Below are 25,721 nucleotides of genomic sequence, written 5' to 3'. Positions count from 1 at the left end.
AGACACAACGAAGACCCGAGACCGTCGACTGCCGTCGACGTTCAAAATCATCGATCGTGATCAAATGAAAAAAAAGGTGTGCTTCGTATCCGGAGACAAAGTATCAATGTTACTGACTGTCGATATAAATATTATGTGCACCTGTTTGCCGGTATTGCGTTCAGATGGCGCGCCAGTACCATCAATTCTCCGATGTTTTTTTCTCCCTCGGCATTTGCAGGTTACGTTACAGCAAGGACAACTGTTTACGTCATTTATATTTATGCGCGGGAATGTCGTTTATTATGCGGCGTTCGTGCAGAGTCAGCGGTCTCGGACGGCACTTATCTTGACGATTTTTTCAAACGCGCCAAGAGCGAACCCGATTTTTAACCAAAGTCGCTTGTCGCGTTGAGGTTACGTCGGTCCGATTGGATGGCAACGTATACTTGTAAACAGAGACGCGGGGAAATGAGAAAAATTAACCAATTGCGTCGCTTACGCACATTCGCGTGACGCGCGCTACACGCCGATAACAATCCAACTCGGACGTTATCAATTCCCTCTCGGGCGAGATCCGCACGATGACTTGACGATAAAAGCTTCGCGGCTCGAAAGGACTCGACTCGGTCGTTCGACTCGTATCTCCGATGCGGAGCGCGATACTGCTTCGCGTTTCGAGAATACTGACGGCGCGAAGCTCGATCGTTCTTCTCACGCGTGTCGGACAATTGGGCACCCTGGACGCGGCGATGGCCCAGCGAATCTTCAGGGGTCGTAGCGATCACTACGATGGCATCACGATCGACTCGGCTGAGGAGGCCTGCGACAATAAGACATTCGCACAGCGTCTCAAAGGTAGAGATTTTGCCCCTTCTCGTATCCACAGGCATGATCAATTGTACATACACATAAATATATATAATTATGATATTACATATACATGATATATTATATATATATGATATATTATATATATATGATATATTATATATATAATTATATCATATTGTGTGAGTATGATTAGATTTTATTTAAAAATTTCAGACAATTTTTGTTCTTTCTCTCCTCAAATTTGCTAAAGTTTACTTGCAAACGATACGTCATATTTTTTAAACTTCATTGAATTTAAAAATTTCAGCCAATTTTTGTTTTGAAGGTTTTAAATAAAAATAAAGTTTGTAGTAAAACGGAAGCACTTATAATTAATTAAAAATTGTTTCCCCATCGAATTTTTGTATTCCATATATTTATTACGTCTTATTAAACTGATATCAAAGAAATAAATTTGATCTACTACAGCAATATATATATTTTAAAGATTAGAAGGAATAAATACACGCATATAATTGCTAAATATTTTTATAGACTCTTTAGAGCAATGGATAGAGGACAAGAGACGCACTATATGGTTTCGCGTGCACATACCGCATACCGAGTGGGTTCCGATATTGACAGGGCATGGATTCATCTTCCATCATGCGAAAGAGGAATACGTCATGTTGTACCGTTGGCTGCCCACCAACGAGGAATGTAATGTCCCAAAATATGCGCATACGTACTTGGGTATTGGTGCATTCGTGTTCAACAAGGACACCGGTGAGATTCTTGTCATTAAAGAAAAGTACGCTCCTACTAAAGCAAGCTGGAAGCTCCCGGGGGGCTATGTAGAGCCAGGTATATCTTAGCAGAAGCCGTTGTGCCTAAGTGCACCCGTTATCTATATCTATATGTGTATTTCTAATCAAACATATATATTGTCAGGGGAAAATATTGAAACTGCGGCCAAGAGAGAGGTTCTGGAAGAAACGGGAATTCAGGCGGACTTCAAATGCCTAATATCCTTCAGGCACGGGCACGACTACTCCTTCGGGTGCTCCGACATATACATGATCGCGTACCTGACGCCTCGGAATTTCGAAATTGAGAAATGTAAACGAGAGATCTCAGAGTGCAGATGGATGAAGGTAGAGATTTGTGTGTTGCGCGCAATAAGAATCTTTTCTCTTACATTGCCGAGAATCAAGACTTGTATTTGTTTTTTTTTTTTTTAATTTGTACATAATCTGAACAAAATCTGCGCGCAAGCTGTACCTGTTTGACATATGTGACATTTAACGTGTATACTGCGACACTAATTGCTTAGCACACATCTGTACCTTGTTATATATCTGTTTTCAATTTACGAACATCTATTATTTTTCCAGCTAAGTGAATTCATGCAACATCCAGAAGTACATGCAAATAACAAGACTTTAGCCACGAAAACAATAGACTTTCTTCAACATCAAATGGGCATGGTTGTAAATTACGGAATACATCCCATTACGAAAAAGCAGATATGCGTGTACAGCGTGGAGAATACAGATATTGGAAATACATCTGTAGAATAGAAATCTGTAAAAACTTTTATCTTTAGAAAAAAAAAAAATAAATCATGTATATATAGAATGAAATACTAGAGACTTTATGTGCAATAATGTGCAGAAAAAACGTGCATCAAAATTTCTTTCGTTACACTATCATTACTATAGAAATAAACATACAAGATAATAATAGTTAATTAAATAGTGGTATAAGTTAATAGTGGTATTTAAGTTATTAAATGATATTGCAAATTAAGGATTAAATTTTTTGTCTAACAAATTATATTATGTCTGAAGAAGACTTATCTTATATATCACATATATCACAATAAGAGTTAAGAGCTAAGCTTTCGTATTATAGTATATAAATGTTCTTTGGCTATCTTACAATTAATGTTAACACATGACATGTGCTAAACGCGAACTTAAGGTAAGTTTCATCCTGTTTAGCGTGATTACTATTTGATTACTGTTATATACAATCACACTTATGAGTCACAGCATGTTGTTATCATTCAATTTGTAATATTAGAAACATGTAACACAAATTTTAATAATGTTACGCGGTTACGAAACTTTAGATTTTTATACAAAATTAATGATGAACTGTATAGGAAAAAACTGTGTGATACACATTTCTGCCAATTATTGTAAACTGTAAACATGATTTCTGTCAATTAGTACTTTAATTAAAATAGAGAAAAGGAATTTAGTGTGAGGAGTGCCATTGCTGCAGCAGTAATAGGTGGCATACACCATTGGTAAAAGGATGGACGCGGAGCTGCTGTCATGGAAAGAATGACCCAACTCGTGAAACGTAATATATTGCTTAATATAAGCGAGCGATATCCCTTGATCCGAGGTACAAAAGAGTACTGTACGATATCTAAGAGACTGCATGAAGCTAATATCGACCAACTTATGAAAAGGACAAGGTCTTCTGTCGAGAGTCTCCTATCATATCTGTAATAAGTACGTCCATTTTCGTTAACTAATTTTTATGAAAATTACGATTTTATAAATTCTGCTTTTTCATTACAGTCATTAAATTATGACGATTGATTGACTAATTCAATACCACTGTAACGAGAAGACGGAAGTCTTAAATCGAAAGTTTTAATAAATACCTGAAATTTTTCGCCCAAACCAGGACAGATGGAATTGCTGGGATTGCAACAAAACTGTACAGCAAAAATAGGACAAGACAGTCGGATATTTCTCGACTGATTTTTCTCTGACTGACGCTTGACTCATCGTTTTCTTCTTCCCTCCTCATTCTCTTCAAACGTTTAAACCAATCGAATTGTCGGAGTGGGGCCAATAACATGTCCTCTAAGTAATCTTCGTACATCCTTGTTAATTTCAAAAAATAGAGGAACACCGAAATGAGCATACCGAGAGCTGCGCACGTTGTTGAAATTAGAAACACTGTGAAAGCAATTATAATTGTTGGCAGCTGATCCAGCCCGCTCAATAACCAGTCTGACCACGTTACTGGAAGCGTTATTGCACGTGCTAAGAACCTGCAAAAAAAAATATGACTTATTAAAATATTTTCATTGATTAATCAATCAATTTGTGGCCAATTTTTCAATGTGTAATTAATACAAGAGAACATTTTTATTTCAATATAAATAAAAAATGTTTTCTAATTTTAATATAAACGAAAAACTGTACCTGACAGCTATTCCATGTGCAAAAGAACCAAGAAATATGACCGAGAAGCATACACCGATGGCAGATATAATAATAATACATAAAGCGATGCAGACTTCGTAAGCTACGTTGAAGACGAAGGACAATATTATGGTAACAACTATTGACGGTAGCGCATCTGAAAAGTGTTGTAGCCTGATAGAGACGAGATGTAAGAGTACACTGATAATGACCATGTAAAGCAATGGCCAACGGTCCCGTATTCTACAAGAAATCTTATCGATGATTCCATCAGGTTGCATGCTAATCATATAAATGCATTCTGGGTCTAATGTCACTCTTAAACTTGTTGTGTCATCGGAACGTTCACAGACTGTCTGCATTTTCATCGTTTTCGGACCACCGTCTCTGCATCGTAATTGAATGTAGAAAAGGTTCTTAAGCGAAGCTCGATTTATTGCGAAATACACATACTTACTTATCCGTAAAGATTCTCGATTGAATAAATCCTACATTCGACGATTCCAGCAGCTCGACAATGCCGTGAATGTGCTTATTACAATTCGGCGATTTCAACTCAATTGTAACCGCGTCTAAAAAGTAGGGAAGTGTTATATAATATCTCACACTTCCCTTGACAAGTTGAAACACATTAAGTCTACGCAGGCCAAGGAAATATTTAGGCTGTAAGAATTTGTTTCTCGTAGGTACGATTCGATCATTGTACAAGTAGGAATCGAAGTTGATTGTGAGCTGTTTCTCCAAATCGTCTGGAGTTAATTTCACAATGGCGTGCGTAACGTGCGGATATTTTATCTCTTTCAGATCCAAATCAACGGTCCTTCTCGTTCGATGTAAAGGGTCAGGTAAAAGTCTTGTTTTATTTGTCAAATTCCAACCCCATTCACTGAAAAGTATTAAAACTTGTCAATAAGTAATAATTTCTTATTGCAGCAGTAATATGCAATTCAATGTTACCAAATTTTTTTCTGTCCTTGTTTTTTTAATGCCGAGCACACAAACAGCCAATCTTTGTTTTGTACGTTTATCGCATCAATGGTTAAGAAGTCAGATTCTTGAAATAGTTCCACCGCAAGATATACAAACGATTTTTTAGTTCCTTTCTTATTATCCCAGACATACTGTTGTTTAGGTACGCTCATCCATTCGCCATCGGCTTCAAACTGAACTTTTTCTTCGTAATGATGTAATTTTTTGCCTGAAGTGTGCTGAAATTGTAATTTTATACATTAAACTTCACTAATGTTTTAGCATTAATTCTGAAATTTAAGGATCTTTTAAGATAAAAATTAAGTATATTATATAGAAAGTAATTAAATTATCACGCAATCACGCATTCAGAATCCCGACTTTGGGCATCGGCAGTCACTTACTTGTAAGAAGTGATAGGACAGGGATTTCATCTTCAAATCAGGACTCGATGTAATTTTAGGCGGTTTGCTCGAATAATCCACGGAATCGAACAGCGAACGCACAATTACAAGTACCAGCTGTTTACACCATAGAATACTCAAATGATCTGTCGATCTCCAAACGGCTGGTACACTCGTGGAGAGAACATTTATATCCGCCACGCGATCGTAAGCTTGCATAGCAGGCACAAGTATATCACGTGGTCCACCTCCGATCGATACCACCTTGACTCCCGCATCCTTAATTTTGTGCATGTGTCTTTCCAATTCATAGTAATAATTGGCAAAGGTACTATCGAGGACTAAGGAGGGAGTATGAGGAGTAGCCAAGTTTATTATTATACTTGCAAACGACGGGTCCATATTCGGTGCCAGCAACAGGGCTCCTTTTGCTATCATACCACCCTGAAAGAGATGCCAGTTAATTTCAATCACTCCCGAGAACACGCATATCCGCGTTCCTTACCATTGAATGACCAATCAATACGACTTTGTCCATCTTGCCCCTGTACAAAGCCAGTATTGCCTTTATACAATGTGAGACATACACAGTTTGTTCCATAAGCACACCTTGCATTAATGAATTTACAACAGTAATTAGTATCTCGTGTACATTAATATCGATATATTTATGAATGTTTTCTTATATATAATATTATTTTTACCTCCATACAATGCAGACAAATCCTTACTGAATGAAACAGTAAAAAAGTCAAAGTGAAAGGAAGTCTCTCGACTTTTTCTGAAACTTACCGAAGCGATAGATCGCACTGAAATAAAAGAAAAAAGAAAATTCAAATATCTATATTATAAAAATGAAAGATTTGTCATCAAATTGAGCCCCTAACGTATCAATAAAGTGAATATAAACCTTGCTCGTGAGATCCGGCATTTCCCGGTATGAAGAGAACCGGTATACCAGTAAAATGCATTCTTCTCAATCTTTCCGTTAGAAAGCCTTCCCCATAGGCATACAATCCAAATCGCGGGTATTCCGCTTCTATATCATCTTTCAAAGATACTCTCTGAAACAGAATAAATTCAATCATTTGAAAATTGCAAAAAAAAAATGTATATACAGACAGGCTGAGTTCCATAAAGTGCATGATATCATTTCATCCTTGTCGTTCAATAAACAACAAGAATAAAATAGTATATCATTTTATCATGTACGGAACTCAGCAATTTTCAGCATTAAAATATTCCTTGTACATTTGACAAATGAAAAAAATTCGTATCATTTCTTTGTGTTCTGGGGGAAAAAACAAGTGACAAGTCTAGTTGAAAAGAGTAAACCTACCAGGAGTTTGAGATAGGGAGATAAGGATTCAAGATAAGCTCGCAGATCAAAGTATCCCTACTCCCGTTGCGGAAGTAACTTTTAAAACCCCGATGTAAAGAAATCAGATGGTAGCTAGTAGTCAAGTGTACGACCTGCGTATCAATGTATCACATGTAAAATAGAATAAATTCAATCCAATCATTTGAAAATTGCAAAAAAAATGTATATGTATATACAAACTGAGTCTTGTAAAGCGCATGATGTATCATTTCATCCTTGTTTACCATTTAGTGAACAATGATACATCATTTTATCATGCGTTTTACATAACTCAGTCATATTCAGCATTTCATTTAAAATATTTGCTTTACATTTGACATATGAAAAAAAATGTATATCGTTCTTCATGGTCTGGGGGAAAAAATGAGTGACAAGTCTAGTTGAAAAGAGTAAATCTAACAGGAGTTTGAGATAGGGAGATAAGGATTCGAGATAAGCTCGCAAATCAAAGTGCAATCCCCACTCCCGTTGCGGGAGTAATTTTTAAAAGCCCGACGTAAAGAAATCAGATGGTGATAGTGACGTGTGTGACCTGTGCCTCTATGTACCACGTATAAAAAGATAGAATAAATTCAATCTAATCATTTGAAAATTGCAAAACAAATGTATATACACAAACTGAGTTCCGTAAAGCACATAATGTATCATTTCATTCTTGTTTACCATTTGATAAACAACGAGGATAAAATAATACATTTTATCATACGCTTTACAGAACTCAGTCATACTCAGCATTCTGTTTTTCTTTACACTTGACATACGAAAAAAATTCTTATCATTCTTCACGGTCTGGGGGAAAAAATCGTGAGTTTGAGAGATTAGGAGATAAGGATTCGAGATAAGCTCGCAGATCAAAGTGCAATCCCCACTCCCGCGGGCGCGGGAGTAACTTTTAAAAGTCCGACGTAAAGAAATCCGATGGTGCTAGTCACGTGTACGACCTGCGCCTCCACGTACCACGTATTGCGGATACTCGAACATGTACGTCATCTCGCACGTGTTCTTCTCGTAGTCGTTGATGTATCTCGATAGTCCGAAAACGAAGAGGTGAGACATCATCCACAAAAACGGCGCCAGCGAGCCGTAGAATATCACCCACTTTAGCGAGAGCGTCTGGAGCTTGTCGAACCTTTAAGTGGAAAGATTACTTGTTACCTGACTTAACAATTTACGTTGTTTCAATACCGGCTTAACACTCGAGACATTTCTACGTTCATCGAGACCGTTAGACGGCCTCTCCCGGGGGTTACAACTTTGGACGATGCAACTGGACTTAATATAGGATAGTAAGTACAGGAAATTGCGCTCAGTTTTCGCTAAAATACAGAAAGATATCTGTTGAAAGTAAAAATTACATACCAGGATAACTCCCTAACTCCACTTCCCTCGGGATTCATTGTGACTTGTGACAGTTTTTTTTTTTGGAGGTTATGCTCCCCGGTTGGGGAACTTGTGTGCCTTCAACCCAATCCTTAGGGTTCTATGACACAGAGTTACTTATTCTATATAGTCTTTTACTCTCTTACTATATTATTCCGTCTATCTTCTTAATGTGACTTACTAAGGGTTATGATTTTCTCTCTTCGAAGTTCGGATATTGAAATAAAAACACAAATTCGAATAAAACTCAAGGCGCATGCGCGGCGCCCCGTGGCTCCTAACTGCGCGCGCCTCCTCGATGTTTGTCCGCGACTGAAAATTGGACAAGAGGTGGGGAGTTTTCTCGTATGATCTAGGAACATCGGTTAGGATTTTTCTCCGTTCGGCATCACTGCGTAAAATTCGCGACTTCCGGTCTTCCATTCCAGTGCTCGTTTCCACTCGTTTCCCGCGCGACCGGTCTACATGTGTGGCTGTGTGTTGATTGAGTGCGACCGGCGCGAGGCGGTGCACTTTAATCTTTTAATTATTTATTGAGTCTCTTTTTCAACTTAATCGCGTCGAATGTACGGATTCTCGTCCGATCACCGCAATTGTTAAATGACATCGGGCACGACGGTGTCGCTGCTCTGACGACCACGCGGATCTTTCGAATCGCCACCGATCGCCACGTGGTCGCGATCGAGAAGAGGGTTAGGAGAGAGAAGACAGGGGACCGCGTTGCACACGGATAAAATATCAGAGCACAGGGAAAATGAAGCGAAAGGACTCGGACCCGCAGGTGAAAGCGCGAAAGCGAAAACGAACGTGCTCCGAGACGGAGGCGACGGGGTCGCCTAAGGAGCCTTTCAACCTGAAGGAGCTGTCGAAGAGGCAAATTCTCGAATGCATTTCCGCGATTTTCCACCTGACTCAGGAGCAGTTGAAGGAGACGAACAGCCTCCTCGCCGAGGAGGCTCAGCCGTTGTTCATGCAGGTGACGAGCGTCCGAGTCCCGGAGATGCCTCGCCGACAGATGAGGATGTAAGCGTTGAATTTATGGATTCTCGAAAGATTTTCACCTTCTTATATAATTGAAACTCTTCACGTGATTATATCTTATTATTGCCAATGGATCCTTATGAGATTCTCTGATTACAAATCCCATAATGATGACACATCGTGCATAGTAATATATGATCGTTTCCCCATTGAATTTCTATGAAATTCCTTTTGTTTTGTTTACAGACTGTTGCCGTATTCGATAGCGGCGCCAGACGACGAAGTAGCCTTATTTGTTTGCGACTTGGAGAGAGGAAGAAGAAAGGATTATGAGCCAACGGTGGAACACTATAAAAACTTATTGGACAAGCACGGGTGCACTCGCGTGAATGAGATAATACCTATGAATCGCGTGAAAACCGAATTCGATCAGTTCGAATTGAAGAAGAAGCTCCTAGGCAGTTACGATCACTTCCTTGTCGATGGTCGCATCGCCGGCCATATGTCTCACCTGCTGGGAAAACTCTTCTACAAACGAAGAAAGCTGCCGACTTCGATCAGAATGGAAGGCAAAGACTTGAAGCACGAGATCGATTATGCACTGAGAAAAACCAGTATGGAGCTTCATTCTCACGGCGACACTCATGTTATGCAAATAGGGAACACGTCCATGAAGCAGAAGAGAGTCCTGAAAAACATACTGGCCGCCTGCGAGGAACTGTCCAAAAACTATCCCGGCGGTTGGGCGAACGTACGGGCTCTTCGATTGAAGGGCGCAACCACTTTATCGTTGCCCTTTTACGTGACGTTAAGTAAGTTATTGAAAAATAGATTATTTATTGATATAGATAAGATTGTTTCCTTGACGGGTTTATCTGAATTTCAGAGAATAAAAACACGGTTAATCCACGTGCGATTGCGGTACAGCCGAAGAGACCGAAAGCTTATCGCGATGTGGAAGGAGAGCTTTCGACGTTCGTGGGTAATACCACAGTCACGGTTAAACCTGAGGGCACAGTTATACTGAACAAGCATAAGAAGAAAAATACAAAGGAAGAAAAATCTGAGAAAAACACAGAAGGCACAGTTATCCCGAGCAAACGTAAGAAGGAAAACGCAAAGGAAGAAAAGTCTAAGAAAAACACAAAGGAGGAAAAATCTGTGAAAGACACTGAAGGCACAGTTGTGAACAACCTGAACAAACGTAAGAAGGAAAATGCAAAGGAAGAAAAATCTGTGAAAGATCGGAGAGACACAGAAGGCATAGTTATCCCGAAGGAAAACGCAAAGGAAGAAAAATCTAAGAAAAGCACAAAAGAGAAAAAATGTAAGAAAAACGCAAAGGCGAAAGCTGAGAATTGAGACAAAATGGAAATTTTGTTGTAATTTGTAACTTGTAATTTGTTACTTTATCATGTGAAATATTGTTGAAAATAATCACAGAAACTTTCTAAACATATAATATCATGTATGTTATCTAAGTTTAATATTAATTATTTAACATTAAATATCACATTTATGTCATATGCCTTGTTGTTCGGTCATTGTATCTTATTAATTATTAATAGATATTAGATAAACATGTAACATTGCTTAACAAATTATCCTTGTAGCTGCTCTTTTAGGATTTCACAAACTGTTTTTCACTACTTTTATTTTTTGACTTTTATTCCGGTTGTAGTGAAGATTTTTCCTTATTTTTATACTTTTTATTTCGTCCTTTGATCTCTATTGATATTTAAATGTATCTTATTAGTTGAGATAATCTTATTTTTTAGTTTTTCAAAATCTTCATATTTAGTTTTTTTTTTATATTTACGTGCAGTCAAAGAAAATTATTATCTTCCGCTGTGAATTATATTAAATGTTAGCTAATTGCCTCAAAGGATATCACCTGGGTATCGCGTAATGATAAATAAAAGCAATTTATTTGATTAACAAATAATGTTTTTTTTTTATTAACATACTAGATTAAGTGCAAATAGTCGAAATTGTGGCGAAGGTTCCCTTCCCAATGCAAGTGATCAATACAAAATGGTCTGATCCTTCTTAGATATACTCTGGTACCCATTAGCGGGCAATGTTGGCAAACTGTTGGCGACGCCGTTAGAATTTTGCATGCTCTTGTACACATTTGTCGTGTCTATGACCACCTCGATTTCCTGGAAGTTCTGGAGCCTCTGAACGTCCTTCTCCCCTCTCAGTCTGGTATTGGGCAACTTTCTCAGCTTCTGGATTTGATGCGAACTGATATCCAGCTCCTTGCAGCACAGAATGACCAGAGAATGATACGTCAGCTCGCTTCGCAGTATTTCTACCTCTATGAAATCCGGATCCGCTGTATTGGCGACCCGGATTTTCAGCACCAGTTCTGAAAATAGATTGCACAATTACACACAGTTACATAATAAATTATTTGTCGCTACGCAGTTAAAAATTTTTTCACTTCCAATTGAATCAGTATAAACATATATAATAATACTGAATAAATATTTTCAATAATAATGGTAATGTTATAAAGGGAAATCATAATTGATTTAATTTTTTTTCTGTTCGATGCAGATGACTGTTAAAAAAAAAATTGCTAAAGGAATCTTATCGAATTTATATCGAACCATCTTGACACGACGAGACGAGTCTGCCCTTGTCGTACATGCTGCTTCTGGCTTTCGAAGAGTTCGCAGCGGCGCGCAGAAAGTCTGGCGGGGCGGAGTACTCGGACGTGACCGCGCGTAACGACGAATCGTACATGATCCGCTCGAGGTCGTCGCTCGTGTTCAGAAGATACATGATCTGTTGGTTGCTGCAGATAGATGCCGGGGTCTCGCCTAGGAGGGATCGTACGTTCTTGTCGGCGCCGTTTTTCAGGAGTAGGGCAGCGATGTCGACGTATCCCTCTTTGCACGCCCAGTGTAGAGCAGTCCTTGAGAGAAACACGAGAGAATGAAACAATACGATATTGAAAGTATATCGCGGTAAACAAATCTTTTACATGGACACGCGATATCTCTTAAGGGATAGGGCGCGAGTTACTGCTGATTGACGAGCGTGAACTTTACACATTTAAAAAGAAAAAAATTCAAAATATAAATATGTGAAAAAAAAGGGATTTAAAAAGAAAAAAAAATTAAACATAAATATGTGAAAAAAAGGATTTAAAAAGAAAAAAATTCAAAATAAATAGGCGAATGAGTTTTCGTGGGCGCTGCCTCGGCGAAAGTATCATAGCAAAGTTGAATGACAAGTACCATCCCAGGACGGAGTCTCGCGCGTTAATGTCGACGCCTACATTCAAGAGATCCTGCACGCCGTCCGCGTCGCCGAGACAAACCTTGTCCCTCAGACGCTCCTCGAGCACTCGTTCCATTTTGCAACGATTCTACACGCGGTGGAATATCACATATTTATAATGCTACGCGCTAATGAAACGCGCGCGGCGAGACCCCCTTTCTGTCTCGAAAAATAAACTCAATGAGGATTTCTCTGGTCTAGAATCGCGTCACTTCTCTCCTCTGATCTCTATTCATTCTGGAATCTCTCCCATTCTCTCCCCGAAGCCCACCAAGCTCACTGTCTGTCACTTGCTGTCAATCTGACAAACAAGCACGCGTCAGCTGTCAGCACGCGTTCCGACACTTTCGCCTGCTTTCGCCTCGTGGCGCAGGCGCAGCTGAGCTGACAGACGAGAGAGAGCTCTGGGACGAAATCTGGACAAAATCGTCCGCGTTGGCATTACTGCGAAGCCAATCGGAGCAGGTCAAGCCGCCACAAAGGCGATAACGATCTGCAAAACCGTGATCACATTAGCGATTTTGAGATTGAGATTGAATTGGAATTTAACTAATTAGAAGAACAACAACAATAATAATAACAATTTCAGTTCGCTTTGATTGGCCAAATCGCTATAGTGTGATTAAAACCACATAGCGATTGAGATTAAGATTGAATTGGAATTCGACTAATTAGATTAATTGGAGGAAAAAAAATAATAATATCAAGTTCAATAAATTTTGCTTCGATTCGTCAAATCCCAATCCAATCTCAATAATCGCCAGTGTGATTACGGCTTAAAGACACGCGAAAGTTAACGAGGTCATTCGCGGTCGACTTGATACAAAAATGTGCGCTTCGGCATTTCTCGATTCGGTCAATTAGTAGAAATTCCTTCTTCCGATCGGTCAAATTGAATTGACCGAGGCGTCCGTATAGCGTCTCAAGCGGACCTCCGCGCGCCGCGTGGGCATCAAAGTCACAGTGGCGGCATGCGATATCGGCCTAACATCCGTTCACCAGACGGAAGGTGGCGATTGGTAGCCGTTACTAGATCTTGCATTATCATATGTTTTCCGCGCACACTGTCGCACAAGTGGTGTTTAACATTCGTACACCTGCGAGGAGAGAGAGCTGTTTAAGGCAGTGCAGACTCATCGCCGAAAAAAATCCTCTACACCAAAACACCGTTTTATTCTTATCGTGGTGGAGGACTTACGCGGGGTCAATTTTGCGATTGCTTGACGTACGTCGCGCGCGCGAGCAGCTCGACCACCCCGGCAATATGATTATAACGCTGAAAAACCTACAGCAGCAAACGTTCACGATAGAGATCGACTCGTCGCAAACCGTAAGTAAGAGGACCGTCCCCGGGTCGACGGTCTCCAAGTCGCACGGAGACCGACCGTCCTTCTCGCCGATATCGGGCCGAAACGATTAAAGACTGCTTTCCCCGTTGCCAGGTCAAAGATCTCAAGGAGAAGATCGAGACGCAGAAAGGCTTCCCCGCCGAGCATCAGAAGTTGATATACGCTGGTAAGGGATATGACCGTGTTTGAATAACCTAAGTCCGTCCGGGGAATCGCCCGCCCAAACGCCCGGCGTGTCCCCGTCGACGCGAGCCGGGGTGGGAAAATTCGCGTTGCAGCGGCGCACGGAGTGCCGCTCGGCCCCGCATACGTTTAAATATAGCTTCCTCGGGGGGATAGGAATGATCTTGCAGAAATGCTCATAGGTTATGTTTCCGGCTGGCACACGTCGTGCGATCTGTGGCAAATTTCTTGTTTTTCTTTCTTTTTTTTTTTTCTTTCCTTTACACCTCCCTCCGTGATCGTAACAATGTGCAAACGCTTGCAGGGAAAATATTAGCGGACGAGCAGCCTTTAACAGAATATAATATCGACGAGAAGAAATTTATAGTTGTTATGGTAACAAAGCCTAAAGCTGGTGCTACACCTAAAACAAGCGAAGAGCAGCGCGCGGAGGGTGATAAGAAGGAGGAGTCCACTAGGTAACTCTCGACGACCGCGGCGCTTCGCGCACTAGAGCGCGACGAATGTGCCGTTTGTTGTAAAATGTACTTGCATTTCAAAACTTACGAAATCAATTGTCAAACGTTGAGGAGGAGTTATTTCTCTCTTTTTTTTTTATCGGATTATGCCCAGAGCGGAAGTCGAGTACGCCTCATTTCTCCTCGTGTGTCTCTCTGTGTTGTAGCTCGGCAACTACACAACCTAGTTCAAACCCTATTGTTCAGGATACTACACGAGCAGCTAGTAATGTGCAAGAGCAACCAGCAGTAGCCGCCGCCACGCCCGCGGCTGGTCAAGCAGAAAGTGCCTTGCTAATGGGAGAGGATTATAATACTATGGTAAACAACATCATGGACATGGGGTACGTACGGCGAGGAGTGTACTCGCGCGCGTGCGAGTGTAGACGGTTAACCGTTGTCAACTGGAGCGATCGTTAATATTGATACGTGGCATTCTTGTCGTTTTGAATCAGGTACGAGCGCGAGCAGGTCGTACAGGCGTTGCGCGCGAGTTTTAACAACCCTGATAGAGCCGTCGAGTATCTCCTAACAGGTATACCAGCGCAGCTCTTTGAGGATCCACCCGAGGATCCGCCGGAGGCTCAGGAGCCGCTTCAGGAACAGAGCCAGGATCCGTTGGCCTTTTTGCGCTTGCAGCCACAGTTTCAGCAGATGCGCCAGGTCATTCAGCAGAATCCACAGCTGCTGAACAATCTGCTTCAGCAGATCGGTTCCACTAATCCTGCCCTTTTACAGCTCATCTCTCAAAATCAGGAAGCGTTTGTACGCATGCTCAATGAACCTGGTTAGTTCGATTTGCTCAAAGAAATCGTGTATTTTGCGATTGAAAGTTACAGTCAATAATTATTTGATAATATTAATTTATATAATTGCTTATATAATTTATAACAGTCTAGCATAGATTTATATAATTGTCTTGCCTTTTTTTTCTCTCTCTTTCTCTCGTGCAGTGGAACCTTCTTCTACGGGAACGGGGGCGCGAGTTTTGCCAGCGTCCGGAGGGGGCGTAGCGCCCGCGGCCGCGGCCGCGGCGGGAGGCGCTGTGAACGGTGGCGCTGGCACGGGCGCAACATCCGTAGGATCTGGTTTAATACAGATAACACCACAAGACAGAGATGCTATCGAGAGGTTGAAGGCGTTAGGTTTCCCAGAACACTTAGTCGTACAAGCGTATTTCGCCTGTGAAAAGAACGAAAATCTCGCTGCTAACTTCCTACTTTCGCAAAACCTTGACGACTGAATCACTCGATCTGATTTCTCGCGCGGTGTTTTTCGAATAAAAGTACAGGACTGACAGAGGGTGGATGATCGCACCATTTATCATTTTTACCTTACAATAATCATCTTTATTTTGTATATAGATATATACAATATCTATGCTATTTTATTTGTTGTGTAGATAAAGCCCTGGTGTGTGTTTGGTAAGCGATTGAAATCTAATGAATAACCGCATACCATAACATTACATGTATGTCAACTCTTTTAAGCATTGTTTCATACTTAAAAAAAAAGGGAAAAGAACATTTCATTCAATATGCAACGCATGTTTATGAGAGAAAGAATTGTTGCTTACAGCAGACGGTGTTGTAAAATCCATCCTTACAGCCTACAAGTGCTCTAAGATCTTATATTTCTTTAATATATATATGGAGCAATGTAATAATTGCATTTTTATATGAGAAAGCCTTACGAGCCTTACTCTGCAAACGAATACCTTGCAGTAGTTACATAATTGAGGGTCGGGCATATATAAATTGACGATGTGTTCACTCTCGCGTTAAGGTATGTTTTATACATATCTGAATGTTTGCATGTAGGTATAATAAGTGCATTTTGTACATTTCTTGGCTTTCTGATATAAAAATTATAGAAATGCATCTGTTTTCGGGCATGTGTACTTGCATATATTCGTATTTATGTATGTATGTAACAAAGAGATTTTTTTATTTTTAATCGATAATACCGGGGAAACTGATTTAAATGTTTTTAAAAGTACATATGTCACAATTCAGTATATTGTAACAATTTGTCAAAAAACAATTTATTATATATACATATATATGTAAAATCTTATTCTTAATCTATTTGGATCTTAATAATTGTTTCAACACAAATATCATATTAAATTTTTACTAATTTAGTAGTGATATTTTTTGCTTATCAAATCAATTAGAATTCGTAATTCAAATGAAATAGTTGAGATACTATGAATCTATTAGATAATCTTGAGACTGTAAGTCCTAGAATACATTGATTGTTATGTATATTATATCCAAATTCTATTAAAGCTAGACCATGAAACGAAATATTATAAACTATTTCAAATATGACATGCCTGATTGTATCTTTTTTTGCAGCATAAAGTAATGTTAATCTTTTTTTTCTATAGTACAAAAAAAGAAATTTATGTTTATCACATAATGACATACATACGTATGTACGTATTTATGCATGTTACATAAAGTAGGAAATTCTTAAGTCTTAAATTTGTACCATACAGTTACTTATTAATATCATTGAAACAATAATAAATATTGAGAAATTTTCATCGCTCTTACATATATTTAGTGCAAAAACAATATAAAGAATTATCCGTTGGAGAGTTGTAGTAAACAATGCATAAAATTCCAATCTGTTTATGCTGACTCGAGATTTATCCCCCCCCCCTTTTTTTATAAAAATAGAGAAATTATTAATAGAAATGAACTGCTGTTAAAAAACAGAACACATTCTCTGTTGTGTGCTCAACACACTTGTAATACATAGTATAAATGAATAAATTACGATTTCCACAAAAATACATGTTATATTATTAATAATTTTATAAAAAATTTAATCACATTCGCTGACTTTTATTCTTCAGTGCCATAGATAAAGTCATCTAAATGTAAAAGCATAACGCTTTGAAATGTGTGTATAACTAATGTTCTCTTAAAAACGTAGTAATATTAATATAAAGTATTTTCAGGTATTTCATTGGTCAAGATGTTTACATTATGCTTTTTAAATAATTTCATGCAATGTACAATAACCTTTTGAATGCGCGAATGTACGGGTGACTAAATTTAAGCTACAACAGAATTAAAATTCAACACATATAATCATGTTGCAAAATTTTGTTTATAAGTTACATGGGCTGCATTTGCTTTGGTGCTTGCAGCGCTCGCAGCATCACTTCATCCTTTTTATTTATCAAATGGTAAAGAACAAATGATGCTCATAAGCGCTGTAAGCGCCAAACCAAACGCAGTCATAATTCTATAACATAAATTTTATAAATACAATTACAGATATGTATGTATCCATACTAAACTTTAAGATAATTTATATGTACAAGATCACACGTTGAAATATGTACAAATTAGAAAAGTCAATGTTTTTATTTTATGCTATTTACAAGAGTCTTAAGAAGCTGAAGAAACATCATTCCCATGTAATGTTACACCTTTGTTTCGAAGATCCTTTTTAGCTTCTTCTATTTGCTAAAAGAAACAGGTGACAACGGCATTAGATAATATTTCATGTATTATATCCTGTATTATTTAGATAATATTTCTTGTATTATATCTTCTTGGATAAAAAAAAAGAACTAACTTGTTGGAGTTCAACAGCTGCGCTTTCGCAGTTATTAAAAGTGAATACTCTGAACAAGACGACAGTAGCTGCATACAATCCAAAGAGAAATAAGAAAATAACGGGAAGGAAAAGTATAATTTCATGCCATTCCTTGACGAAAGTGGAGTTGCTTGTAATCGCAGCGAACCAAACGCCAAAAATCACAGTTGCACATGACAGCCACTCCAGCAATTTTGTCATCTGTAAACAAAAGATGATTATAATACTTCCAAATTATTTATTGAAATGGAACGAAATACTTGGTGAAAAACATTCGATTCTTTAAAATCGTACGAACAGGTTTTAGAGAAATTAACATACACATAAACTTTATTATTATATTACACGTAAATGATAAAAAGTTTTATATTAATTTTACTGAAATTTTTGTGATTATCAAATATTTTTGATATCATCAAATATGATCAGGCATGACACAAAAATTCCAGTAAAATTAATATAAAACTTTTTATCATTTATATGTATTATGATATGAAGTTTACGTATATGATAATGACACCGAAATCATAAATGTTTTTATACATACTTTCTTAATATTAACCTTCTTAACCTCAAAAATCTTCAAAAAAGGTTACATGCATGCACCACGAAAATGTGAGATAATCGAAGAGGGAATGTCATCCGTGTCAGTTAGTCCGTACTCCGTGTACAAATTGCGAAGCCAACAAACGTAAAACTCGTATACCCAAGCTAAAGTATTGAGTTTGCGTGTCTCTCAACCAATTAGAACGAAGAAATATTTGTCCCGATTGCACAAGTTTAATGTGGGAGGGGGAGAGAAGGATATGTAGTGTTTACATTCAAACCTTTCTAAACTCATGAGGATTGGACAATTTCCATAATCTTTTTCAATTTTTATGCTAAATTTGGATAATCTTAATTATATTGCGATAAGTTCTAATTTACGAAGCGTTTCGTGAAGAAAACAAATGCAAACGTACTCTGTTAGATATATATTCATTATTTACAAATATTTGTTAAACCACAATTTGTCAACCGGACTTATCCATTTTTGGCAACCGAGCATATTATTCTGAACCATATATTTCCAAGTCCAAAGATGCTGATTATTTTCTTCCAACCATTTCTCTTCAGCTTCCTTTTTATCCAATATCTCTTGACTAACGGCTATGGCTTTGAATGGCAGTTGATTTGCTACTTGCGTTAATACTTTCTCTACCTAAAAGAAAATTTGAAATATTAGTGTATTTTCATTCATTTATATTTTCCATTTAGCAGTCAACTTCTAGTATCTCGTTTCCCATTTAATTTGTGTTGATGCGCAAAATTTAAGATCATGAATTATCGTCTAAAAAATGTACCCCACTTAGAACAATTCAAATTTAGCGATTTCAATGTAAAAATTTGAATTCATAAAAATTAACAAAATACCAGAAAAATATAATCAGCAAGGAAGTTACACTACCTAAAATTCCAAAAGTAAATATTATCTAAAGTTGTCATTGACATATCTCGTAGATGTCGTCTTGATAAGATACTTTAATTGAAAATGCTGAAAGAAAACAGCATATTATTGAGTGTACCTCAAAAAATTCGCAATGGCCACCGATTTCTACAATGACTCGTCCTGCTTTAATGGGAGTGACATAGTGATCGATAGGACCTTTACCTCCACCCATACGATGTCCCTGACCCTAGATTACAGAAATCATTGTATTGAAAAGGTAAAGTTTTCTTTGGTATTCATAAGTATTAATATGATATTTGTCAAACCTTTTTTGTAACCGGTTGCCATGGCGGATCCACACGCCAAATCGCAAACATCCTTTCTCGATCGAGTTTTCTACCAATTGTCAAACGTATCATCTCAAAGTGACCGTATTTCAATCTACCTCCTCCTGTAGCCTGCAATTAAAGAAAAATGATACATCTCTGTAAAATGATACAATGGTATTCCTTGTCACTTAAATGTAGCAAATACGTAGACTTACAATGATGCCGAATTGCCGGTACATGAGGAAATTGTGCACCCCTTCCGGGCCCCGCATGTACCTTAGTCGCTTTTGCATCTTGGGCGGGCGCATTCCAGCTGGAAACTGTGGAACCCTCTCCATTATTTTGAGTCTCGATCGCTCCGGATATTCAATTTCTGACGATCACGTAATATCAAAAATTAGCATCCTTAATATTTATAATAATTACAATTAAGCGTACTTACTGCCAAACTTTATTGGCGGAGGAAAGACCTTTACACCAGCCACTGGCGTTACAGACACGGATTGCCATGCTGCAAAAATGTTGCAATGTGAAAAATAACGAAAATCAAATCCAGAGAGAAGTTTTTAATGTATCTCTGATCTTCTCAAGAAATAAATCGAGAACACTCACTCGAGAGTAAAATGCGTCCCAAGTTCCTGGATGCTTGCATCATTTTTTTGAAGATATATTTTTATTAGTTGACAGTTATACGAATCGCTGAATGATTTTAGGTAGAGAAATAAATAATCTTTACTTCAACTATTTTATAAAACAAAATTTACAAGTAAATAAATGTATTTTAACTTTTCTTCATATCGCTGAATTTGTTTGCATATAGGTTACATTACTTCATATGTGCTTCGATCAAATTAAATCAAGATTCAGAACGCGAGAGTCATCTTTCGGTAAAATGCGCAAGTTATTAGTAAATATTTATATCGACAGTTGACAATATCAATACTCTTCAATTATCTCTTATGGCTCTATGATGATATGCTCATAAAATTTATCGACGGCTATAAAAGTTTTAAATTTTTTGTCGATAAAATCTATATGTATATATATTTAAAATATCTCTCTAAAATTGTCAATCAATATAATGAGAGACGGATTTTTCTTTAAATAATCAAATATTGTGTATATAATTATAATTAACAAATAATCAAGATAATATAAAATTCAACATCGATGAGACGTCTAAAAAAATAATTATATCTTGATTTTGAATTTAATTCATGTTGTCTGGGAAGGATTTATATTGTGTTCAACAATACTTATTTTGTGCATTTATATAGGAAGAGAGGTCAATATATATATAATTGATTCAATATTTATAATTTATACTGTTTTTTTATTTTCTATGAAATAATGTATGCGATTATTGCGAGATAAAGGCACAGACAAAAATCTTATATTTTATCGATATGCAACACTATCAATATTTACAGTATCGATCATTAAAGTACTGCAGAAAATCTATAATATATATATATGTATATGCAAGGTTGGATATATAAGTTAATATATTTTTTCTTTAACTAAATTAATTGTTATAAAAGTTATAAGTGGCTTAGAAAATTAATTTAGTTACGTTAAAAATTGCACGAACAAAAAAGTAAATTATTTAAAGTTGAGATAAGATTAAATTAATTTAATTTAAACTAAATGTTGATTTTAATTAATTAAGAGCATAATTATATGTATATAGAATTAAAATGTAATTTCTTAAATTATATTATTTCCAATCTAAATATCACAGACATTACAACATGGATAATTCAATTTTAATATTTAATTTGCTGTAATAATTAGCATAGCTTTTTATTCTACTAATAATAAGATTGCGTTCTGAAAAAATACTGTTATATATAATAATTACTATTTTGTCATTCTATATGTTATAGCGCTATCAGCTTCAAATACAGAGTTTAACGGCGTATTCCGGTTTATCCATGATGCATCATTTATCCTTGTAATTGTTTATCGAATATTGAGCAATGATAAATTATGCGTTATGCGTCATGCGTAAAACAGAATGTATCCTATAAGTTTGTCAATTTCCATTTATTTTGCAGGGCACTGAGTGAAAACGTCGCGTCCATTACAATTACTACTATTATTTTTTCTAAACTACTTCTCCATAATGTTTAAAATTTTTTAGAAAAAATAATATTGACGTTTAGAATAATAAAAAGAATTTTGTTAGGAAAAATATTAATGATCAGTTAAAGTATATGTGTTTTAAAAAGAATTAGTTGAAGTTATAAACATTGACTCATTTAAAATTATCTAAATTGAGTTAAAAGTTATTAACTTTTTAACTTTTCTGTTTAACTTTTAACTAATTATAATTATATAGTTATTACCCAACCTGGAATATATATATAATGTGAATTATTACAGATTTTACTGGCAGTGTATATGGAATATGAAAAAAAAGTCGCATGAGTTCATTATGTTTTAGGACATTGCTTTGAGATGTTTGAAAGAGACAACATTCGATTACAATAGAATCAATCAATTTTTTCGTCGTTAACAAAGTTATGTAAGTATTAATTAATTAAATAATTGACATGATTTATCTGCAGACAAATCCAGCTCTTAATTGTTACGTTTTCTTCTTTATGTATTTCCAAATAGCTTTGCCTTAATTGTGGTTTTGTGACAATAAATAATGAAAACTGTTAGGATATCGCACTTTCGGAATTATCGAAAGTGCGCTCGTTTGTTCTTCGATTTCGTGCGTTGACTGCTTTTATCTATCTCCGAACTTGAATGGCTTGTTAAAAACGGATCAAATAAACTTTACTTTTGAATTCATAAAAGTTGCACGAGTTTATATTCTGCGTTTGCTAAACTCGATGCTGCACGACTCAATAAAAACATATTGAAGTAACGTTTCTAATTGTAATCTTTTAGACATGCGTGTGTTAATTAATTGAAAAATATAAATTAATCTTTTTCTTATTTTATTTTAATACGTGATATTTACAATTAAGTATGTAAGAATACCGCAGGTGAATGTTAAGAGTTGACGATTATTATAATAAAAGGAATAAAATTGAATTTATTTTATATTTTTATTCTAACAGTGTAACACTACACTATATAGTATCGCAAGAATTACATTAGTTTCTTCTCTGAACAATGATATTTTAAGATGTAAAGAATTTCATAGGTAATTGTCATTTGTCATAATTTCATCCTCGTCATAGATAGTTTCAGCGGCGTCAGCTTATAGTTAAATCCTTTTCCAGTCTAACCGCTCTTCTTTAATGCATCCTCTACTTGCTTCTTAATAAGAGCTTCCCAAGCATCAGGCTTATTTGTTGTATACCAATCGGCCATGCGATCCAAAAGGGCTTTTTGCTTTTCAGTGCATTTCTTGCATTGAGTTTGCATAGCTTCACCTAAGACCCCTGAAATCATAAACGAAAAATATGACTTATGTATATCCGATTTAATGTAAAACATTGAAAGTCATATCGGATCACGTAAAAATGAAAAAGATTAGAAAAAAAATCAGAAAGTTGATATTTAAAAAAAACGCCGCAATATTTTTTAGCATTGCTGCAAATCACGTGTGTTTAAAAAAAAAATCAAAGTTTGTCTTCTGTTAGTCACGTTTCTAAGAAAGCTGTCACTTGAAGAACACAACAAAATCGTTGAAACTTCAAGTAGTCGATGCGAAACTTGTTATAATTGTTTATGAATTATTCAGTCTTTCAGAAATTTATTCTGTTGTCGAAACATATATCTTATTAAAAAAATTTGTTTCTAGAACTTGGCTTCATTTCCAGTCAGCACACGACATCATCCATGTATATAGAACATGTCACGCCAATTGAACATTCTAAAAAAAATATTTCTACATTTTTTAAATAATTAAAATATTTCATATAAACATCTTTAGAAAATATGTGCTGCATGGGATTTCTTGCTAAAACATTCTATGTATTTTTGTGATATTTTGTCATTGCAGCGAAATCGTCGCTGCTTTCAAATAAGCGAAATAAGAATGAAATTAAGGTAATTTTATCGTGCAAGTCCCAGTCAAAAGTTAGTCCCTCCATATGACTAATAATTCAATAAAAACAAGCGTAATTTAATAAAAACATTTCGCATAGACTGTACATATGCGATTGTGTGACGTTTATGTGACACTATCGAGTTAGCGTTGAGCGATAAAACCACTTTAATGAAGAATTAATGTTCGTTTACGATACTTTTTTATTTCTGAATCGATTCATCATGCATAAATTTATATAGATTCCCAAATGGCACAGAGAGTTCAAAAAAAATTCATTCGTGTATTCAATCATCAATTCTGAATTCATTTTTAGGTGCAAAAAGAATTCTTTTTCAGAACTCCTAGAAAAAAAATCCTTTTAAAACAATAATTATAATATAATTTGAACTTTTTATCTTTTTAATCTGAAAATTAACTTAGATGTATGACATACAAATTCTTTTTGACTGAACTCTCTGTGTTACCAGGGTTCTTCATTAGTGATCGCTAAACTACTCAAGAGCTTCAATGCTTCAGCTTACACATGGTCTGTCCCCATGAGACTATAATTCTGGAAAAATCATTTATTGAAAAATGAAAATACGTTTAATATTTTTCAAAGTAGGATCCTTGAGTCAATACAGCGGTACCAGCGTTTCTGCCACTCTTCGTAACAGCGCAGAAAATCTTGACCAGACATGCCTTACAGAACACCCGTCGCGGCTGCTTAGGTTTTTTTAATAGTCCCAAAAAAGTGTCGGACATTTTTGAGACAATTAAAAAGCAGTCGTGATGAGTGTTCTGGAAGGCATAACCGGTCAAGATTTCCTGCGCTGCTATACGAAGAGTGTCAGCAACGCTGGAACTGCTGCATTGACGCTCAAGAATCCTATTTTAAAAAATGTTAAATGTATTTTCAATAAAATGATTTTTCCAGAATTAGTCTCATTACTTTGGGACCATATGTACTACCCTTGGAGGAAAATTAATTTTGAATTGATCAAAAAGCGGCAAGGGAAAAAAAGTATAATACGTAAGACATTCTGTGTGTAATGATACCAGAAAAGAATTTCGCATCTGCGGTCCTGCACGGCGCGTTGCCAATGAAACAGTTGTAATATTGCTCTCGCAATTTTTGATTCGCCAAAATTCCCTCGATATCGACATCATCATAACGATCCGAATACGTCTCTTCCGCGCCGAGTACGCACGCCAACGTAACGACGACGATCGTCAGGATGAAACTGAGCCGAGCCATCTTTGTCGTTTCTTCTATCTTGCGTTAACTCTGCAATACTAAAGTAGCACCAATCGGCGGTACATCCTTTTATATTGGCTTATTCGACACGGCAAAAAGTTGTTGTCAGTGTGAACTTAGTACATCTTATTGTCCTCACACTTCGATGACGATATTTCTTACTATAATAAGAGGGGGGAAAAAAACAGAGATTTAGCAGTGTGAGAACGTATCATCATTGTCAGCGGTGTATTTCGCGCTTGACTGATCATGCAAAAAAAATATTTACATATGCGCTCCGCCTTCGTTTTCTGATAATTTAAAAAATAAATTCTTATTGTCTGTGCCCGCGTATCCGCGCATCTCATTACGGTCGATTATTCAAAGAATGTGAGAGGAAAGTAAAAAAAAAAAACGTCTTTTTGATAAGAAATATAAATAGATAAGGAAAACATCGTACAGATTGCTTACGATAAAATTTGTACGATAAAATTTGACAACGCGAGTTTTTTGACAATTTCGATCGTATATTACCTAAAGCATTTGGATAACTCCAGAATTATATTATCCATTATAGCCGATGCGGATATGTTAACGATTATGTAAACGAATGTGTTACGGACATGAAACTAATATATTATACCTAAAGCATTTGGATAA

At 36.6% G+C, this 25,721-nt stretch overlaps 8 protein-coding genes across 10 annotated transcripts; 3 read left to right on the top strand and 5 right to left on the bottom strand.

Moving 5' to 3' along the window:
* The first annotated feature begins 163 nt into the window (after positions 1–163).
* LOC105458190 (nucleoside diphosphate-linked moiety X motif 6) lies at positions 164–2,435 on the top strand. The gene is made up of 4 exons (XM_011703312.1): positions 164–837; positions 1,348–1,656; positions 1,744–1,946; positions 2,187–2,435. The coding sequence occupies exons 1-4, from the start codon at positions 630–632 to the stop codon at positions 2,370–2,372; spliced, it is 906 nt and encodes a 301-aa protein (XP_011701614.1). The 5' UTR covers positions 164–629; the 3' UTR covers positions 2,373–2,435.
* Positions 2,436–2,597: 162 nt separating this feature from the next.
* On the bottom strand, positions 2,598–8,436 carry LOC105458191 (GPI inositol-deacylase). Of its 2 annotated transcripts, XM_011703314.1 has the most exons (11): positions 8,136–8,436; positions 7,734–7,905; positions 6,306–6,459; positions 6,100–6,204; positions 5,901–6,004; positions 5,396–5,839; positions 4,980–5,230; positions 4,480–4,908; positions 4,023–4,409; positions 3,473–3,868; positions 2,598–3,308 (listed from the first exon to the last, which is right to left on the bottom strand). In XM_011703314.1, exons 1-11 carry the CDS (start codon positions 8,171–8,173, stop codon positions 3,035–3,037), a joined length of 2,754 nt encoding a protein of 917 aa, XP_011701616.1. In that variant the 5' UTR covers positions 8,174–8,436; the 3' UTR covers positions 2,598–3,034. The 2 variants fall into 2 exon arrangements, with proteins under 2 accessions (XP_011701616.1, XP_011701617.1); XM_011703315.1 differs by lacking the exons at positions 7,734–7,905; positions 8,136–8,436 and adding an exon at positions 6,735–6,753.
* Positions 8,437–8,597: 161 nt separating this feature from the next.
* On the top strand, positions 8,598–10,724 carry LOC105458192 (ribosomal L1 domain-containing protein 1). The gene is made up of 3 exons (XM_011703316.1): positions 8,598–9,179; positions 9,384–9,949; positions 10,024–10,724. The coding sequence occupies exons 1-3, from the start codon at positions 8,911–8,913 to the stop codon at positions 10,497–10,499; spliced, it is 1,311 nt and encodes a 436-aa protein (XP_011701618.1). The 5' UTR covers positions 8,598–8,910; the 3' UTR covers positions 10,500–10,724.
* A 338-nt stretch (positions 10,725–11,062) lies between these two features.
* LOC105458187 (ankyrin repeat domain-containing protein 40-like) lies at positions 11,063–12,812 on the bottom strand. The gene is made up of 3 exons (XM_011703306.1): positions 12,386–12,812; positions 11,753–12,060; positions 11,063–11,508 (listed from the first exon to the last, which is right to left on the bottom strand). The coding sequence occupies exons 1-3, from the start codon at positions 12,502–12,504 to the stop codon at positions 11,162–11,164; spliced, it is 774 nt and encodes a 257-aa protein (XP_011701608.1). The 5' UTR covers positions 12,505–12,812; the 3' UTR covers positions 11,063–11,161.
* Positions 12,813–13,530: 718 nt separating this feature from the next.
* LOC105458186 (UV excision repair protein RAD23 homolog B) lies at positions 13,531–17,150 on the top strand. Its single transcript, XM_011703305.1, has 6 exons — positions 13,531–13,758; positions 13,871–13,943; positions 14,265–14,418; positions 14,625–14,801; positions 14,913–15,244; positions 15,411–17,150. Exons 1-6 carry the CDS (start codon positions 13,693–13,695, stop codon positions 15,698–15,700), a joined length of 1,092 nt encoding a protein of 363 aa, XP_011701607.1. The 5' UTR covers positions 13,531–13,692; the 3' UTR covers positions 15,701–17,150.
* Positions 17,151–17,541: 391 nt separating this feature from the next.
* Positions 17,542–18,823, bottom strand: LOC105458185 (dolichol-phosphate mannosyltransferase subunit 3). Of its 2 annotated transcripts, none has more exons than XM_011703303.1 (3): positions 18,638–18,823; positions 18,055–18,276; positions 17,542–17,942 (listed from the first exon to the last, which is right to left on the bottom strand). In XM_011703303.1, exons 2-3 carry the CDS (start codon positions 18,274–18,276, stop codon positions 17,865–17,867), a joined length of 300 nt encoding a protein of 99 aa, XP_011701605.1. In that variant the 5' UTR covers positions 18,638–18,823; the 3' UTR covers positions 17,542–17,864. The 2 variants fall into 2 exon arrangements, with proteins under 2 accessions (XP_011701605.1, XP_011701604.1); XM_011703302.1 differs by having other exon boundaries at positions 18,623–18,803.
* Positions 18,824–19,034: 211 nt separating this feature from the next.
* On the bottom strand, positions 19,035–20,703 carry LOC105458184 (39S ribosomal protein L16, mitochondrial). Its single transcript, XM_011703301.1, has 6 exons — positions 20,446–20,703; positions 20,276–20,344; positions 20,049–20,206; positions 19,831–19,962; positions 19,641–19,751; positions 19,035–19,276 (listed from the first exon to the last, which is right to left on the bottom strand). The coding sequence occupies exons 1-6, from the start codon at positions 20,486–20,488 to the stop codon at positions 19,061–19,063; spliced, it is 729 nt and encodes a 242-aa protein (XP_011701603.1). The 5' UTR covers positions 20,489–20,703; the 3' UTR covers positions 19,035–19,060.
* A 2,153-nt stretch (positions 20,704–22,856) lies between these two features.
* Positions 22,857–25,154, bottom strand: LOC105458182 (ejaculatory bulb-specific protein 3-like). Its single transcript, XM_011703300.1, has 2 exons — positions 24,884–25,154; positions 22,857–23,234 (listed from the first exon to the last, which is right to left on the bottom strand). The coding sequence occupies exons 1-2, from the start codon at positions 25,080–25,082 to the stop codon at positions 23,074–23,076; spliced, it is 360 nt and encodes a 119-aa protein (XP_011701602.1). The 5' UTR covers positions 25,083–25,154; the 3' UTR covers positions 22,857–23,073.
* Between the last annotated feature and the right edge of the window lie 567 nt (positions 25,155–25,721).

This window comes from Wasmannia auropunctata, unplaced genomic scaffold (assembly GCF_000956235.1).
Source record: "Wasmannia auropunctata unplaced genomic scaffold, wasmannia.A_1.0 LD334579.1, whole genome shotgun sequence".
In the NCBI taxonomy this organism is placed as follows: Eukaryota; Metazoa; Arthropoda; class Insecta; order Hymenoptera; family Formicidae; genus Wasmannia; species Wasmannia auropunctata.
The sequence above is the reverse complement of the archived record's forward strand: the minus strand, read 5'-3'. Positions and strand labels throughout refer to the sequence as shown.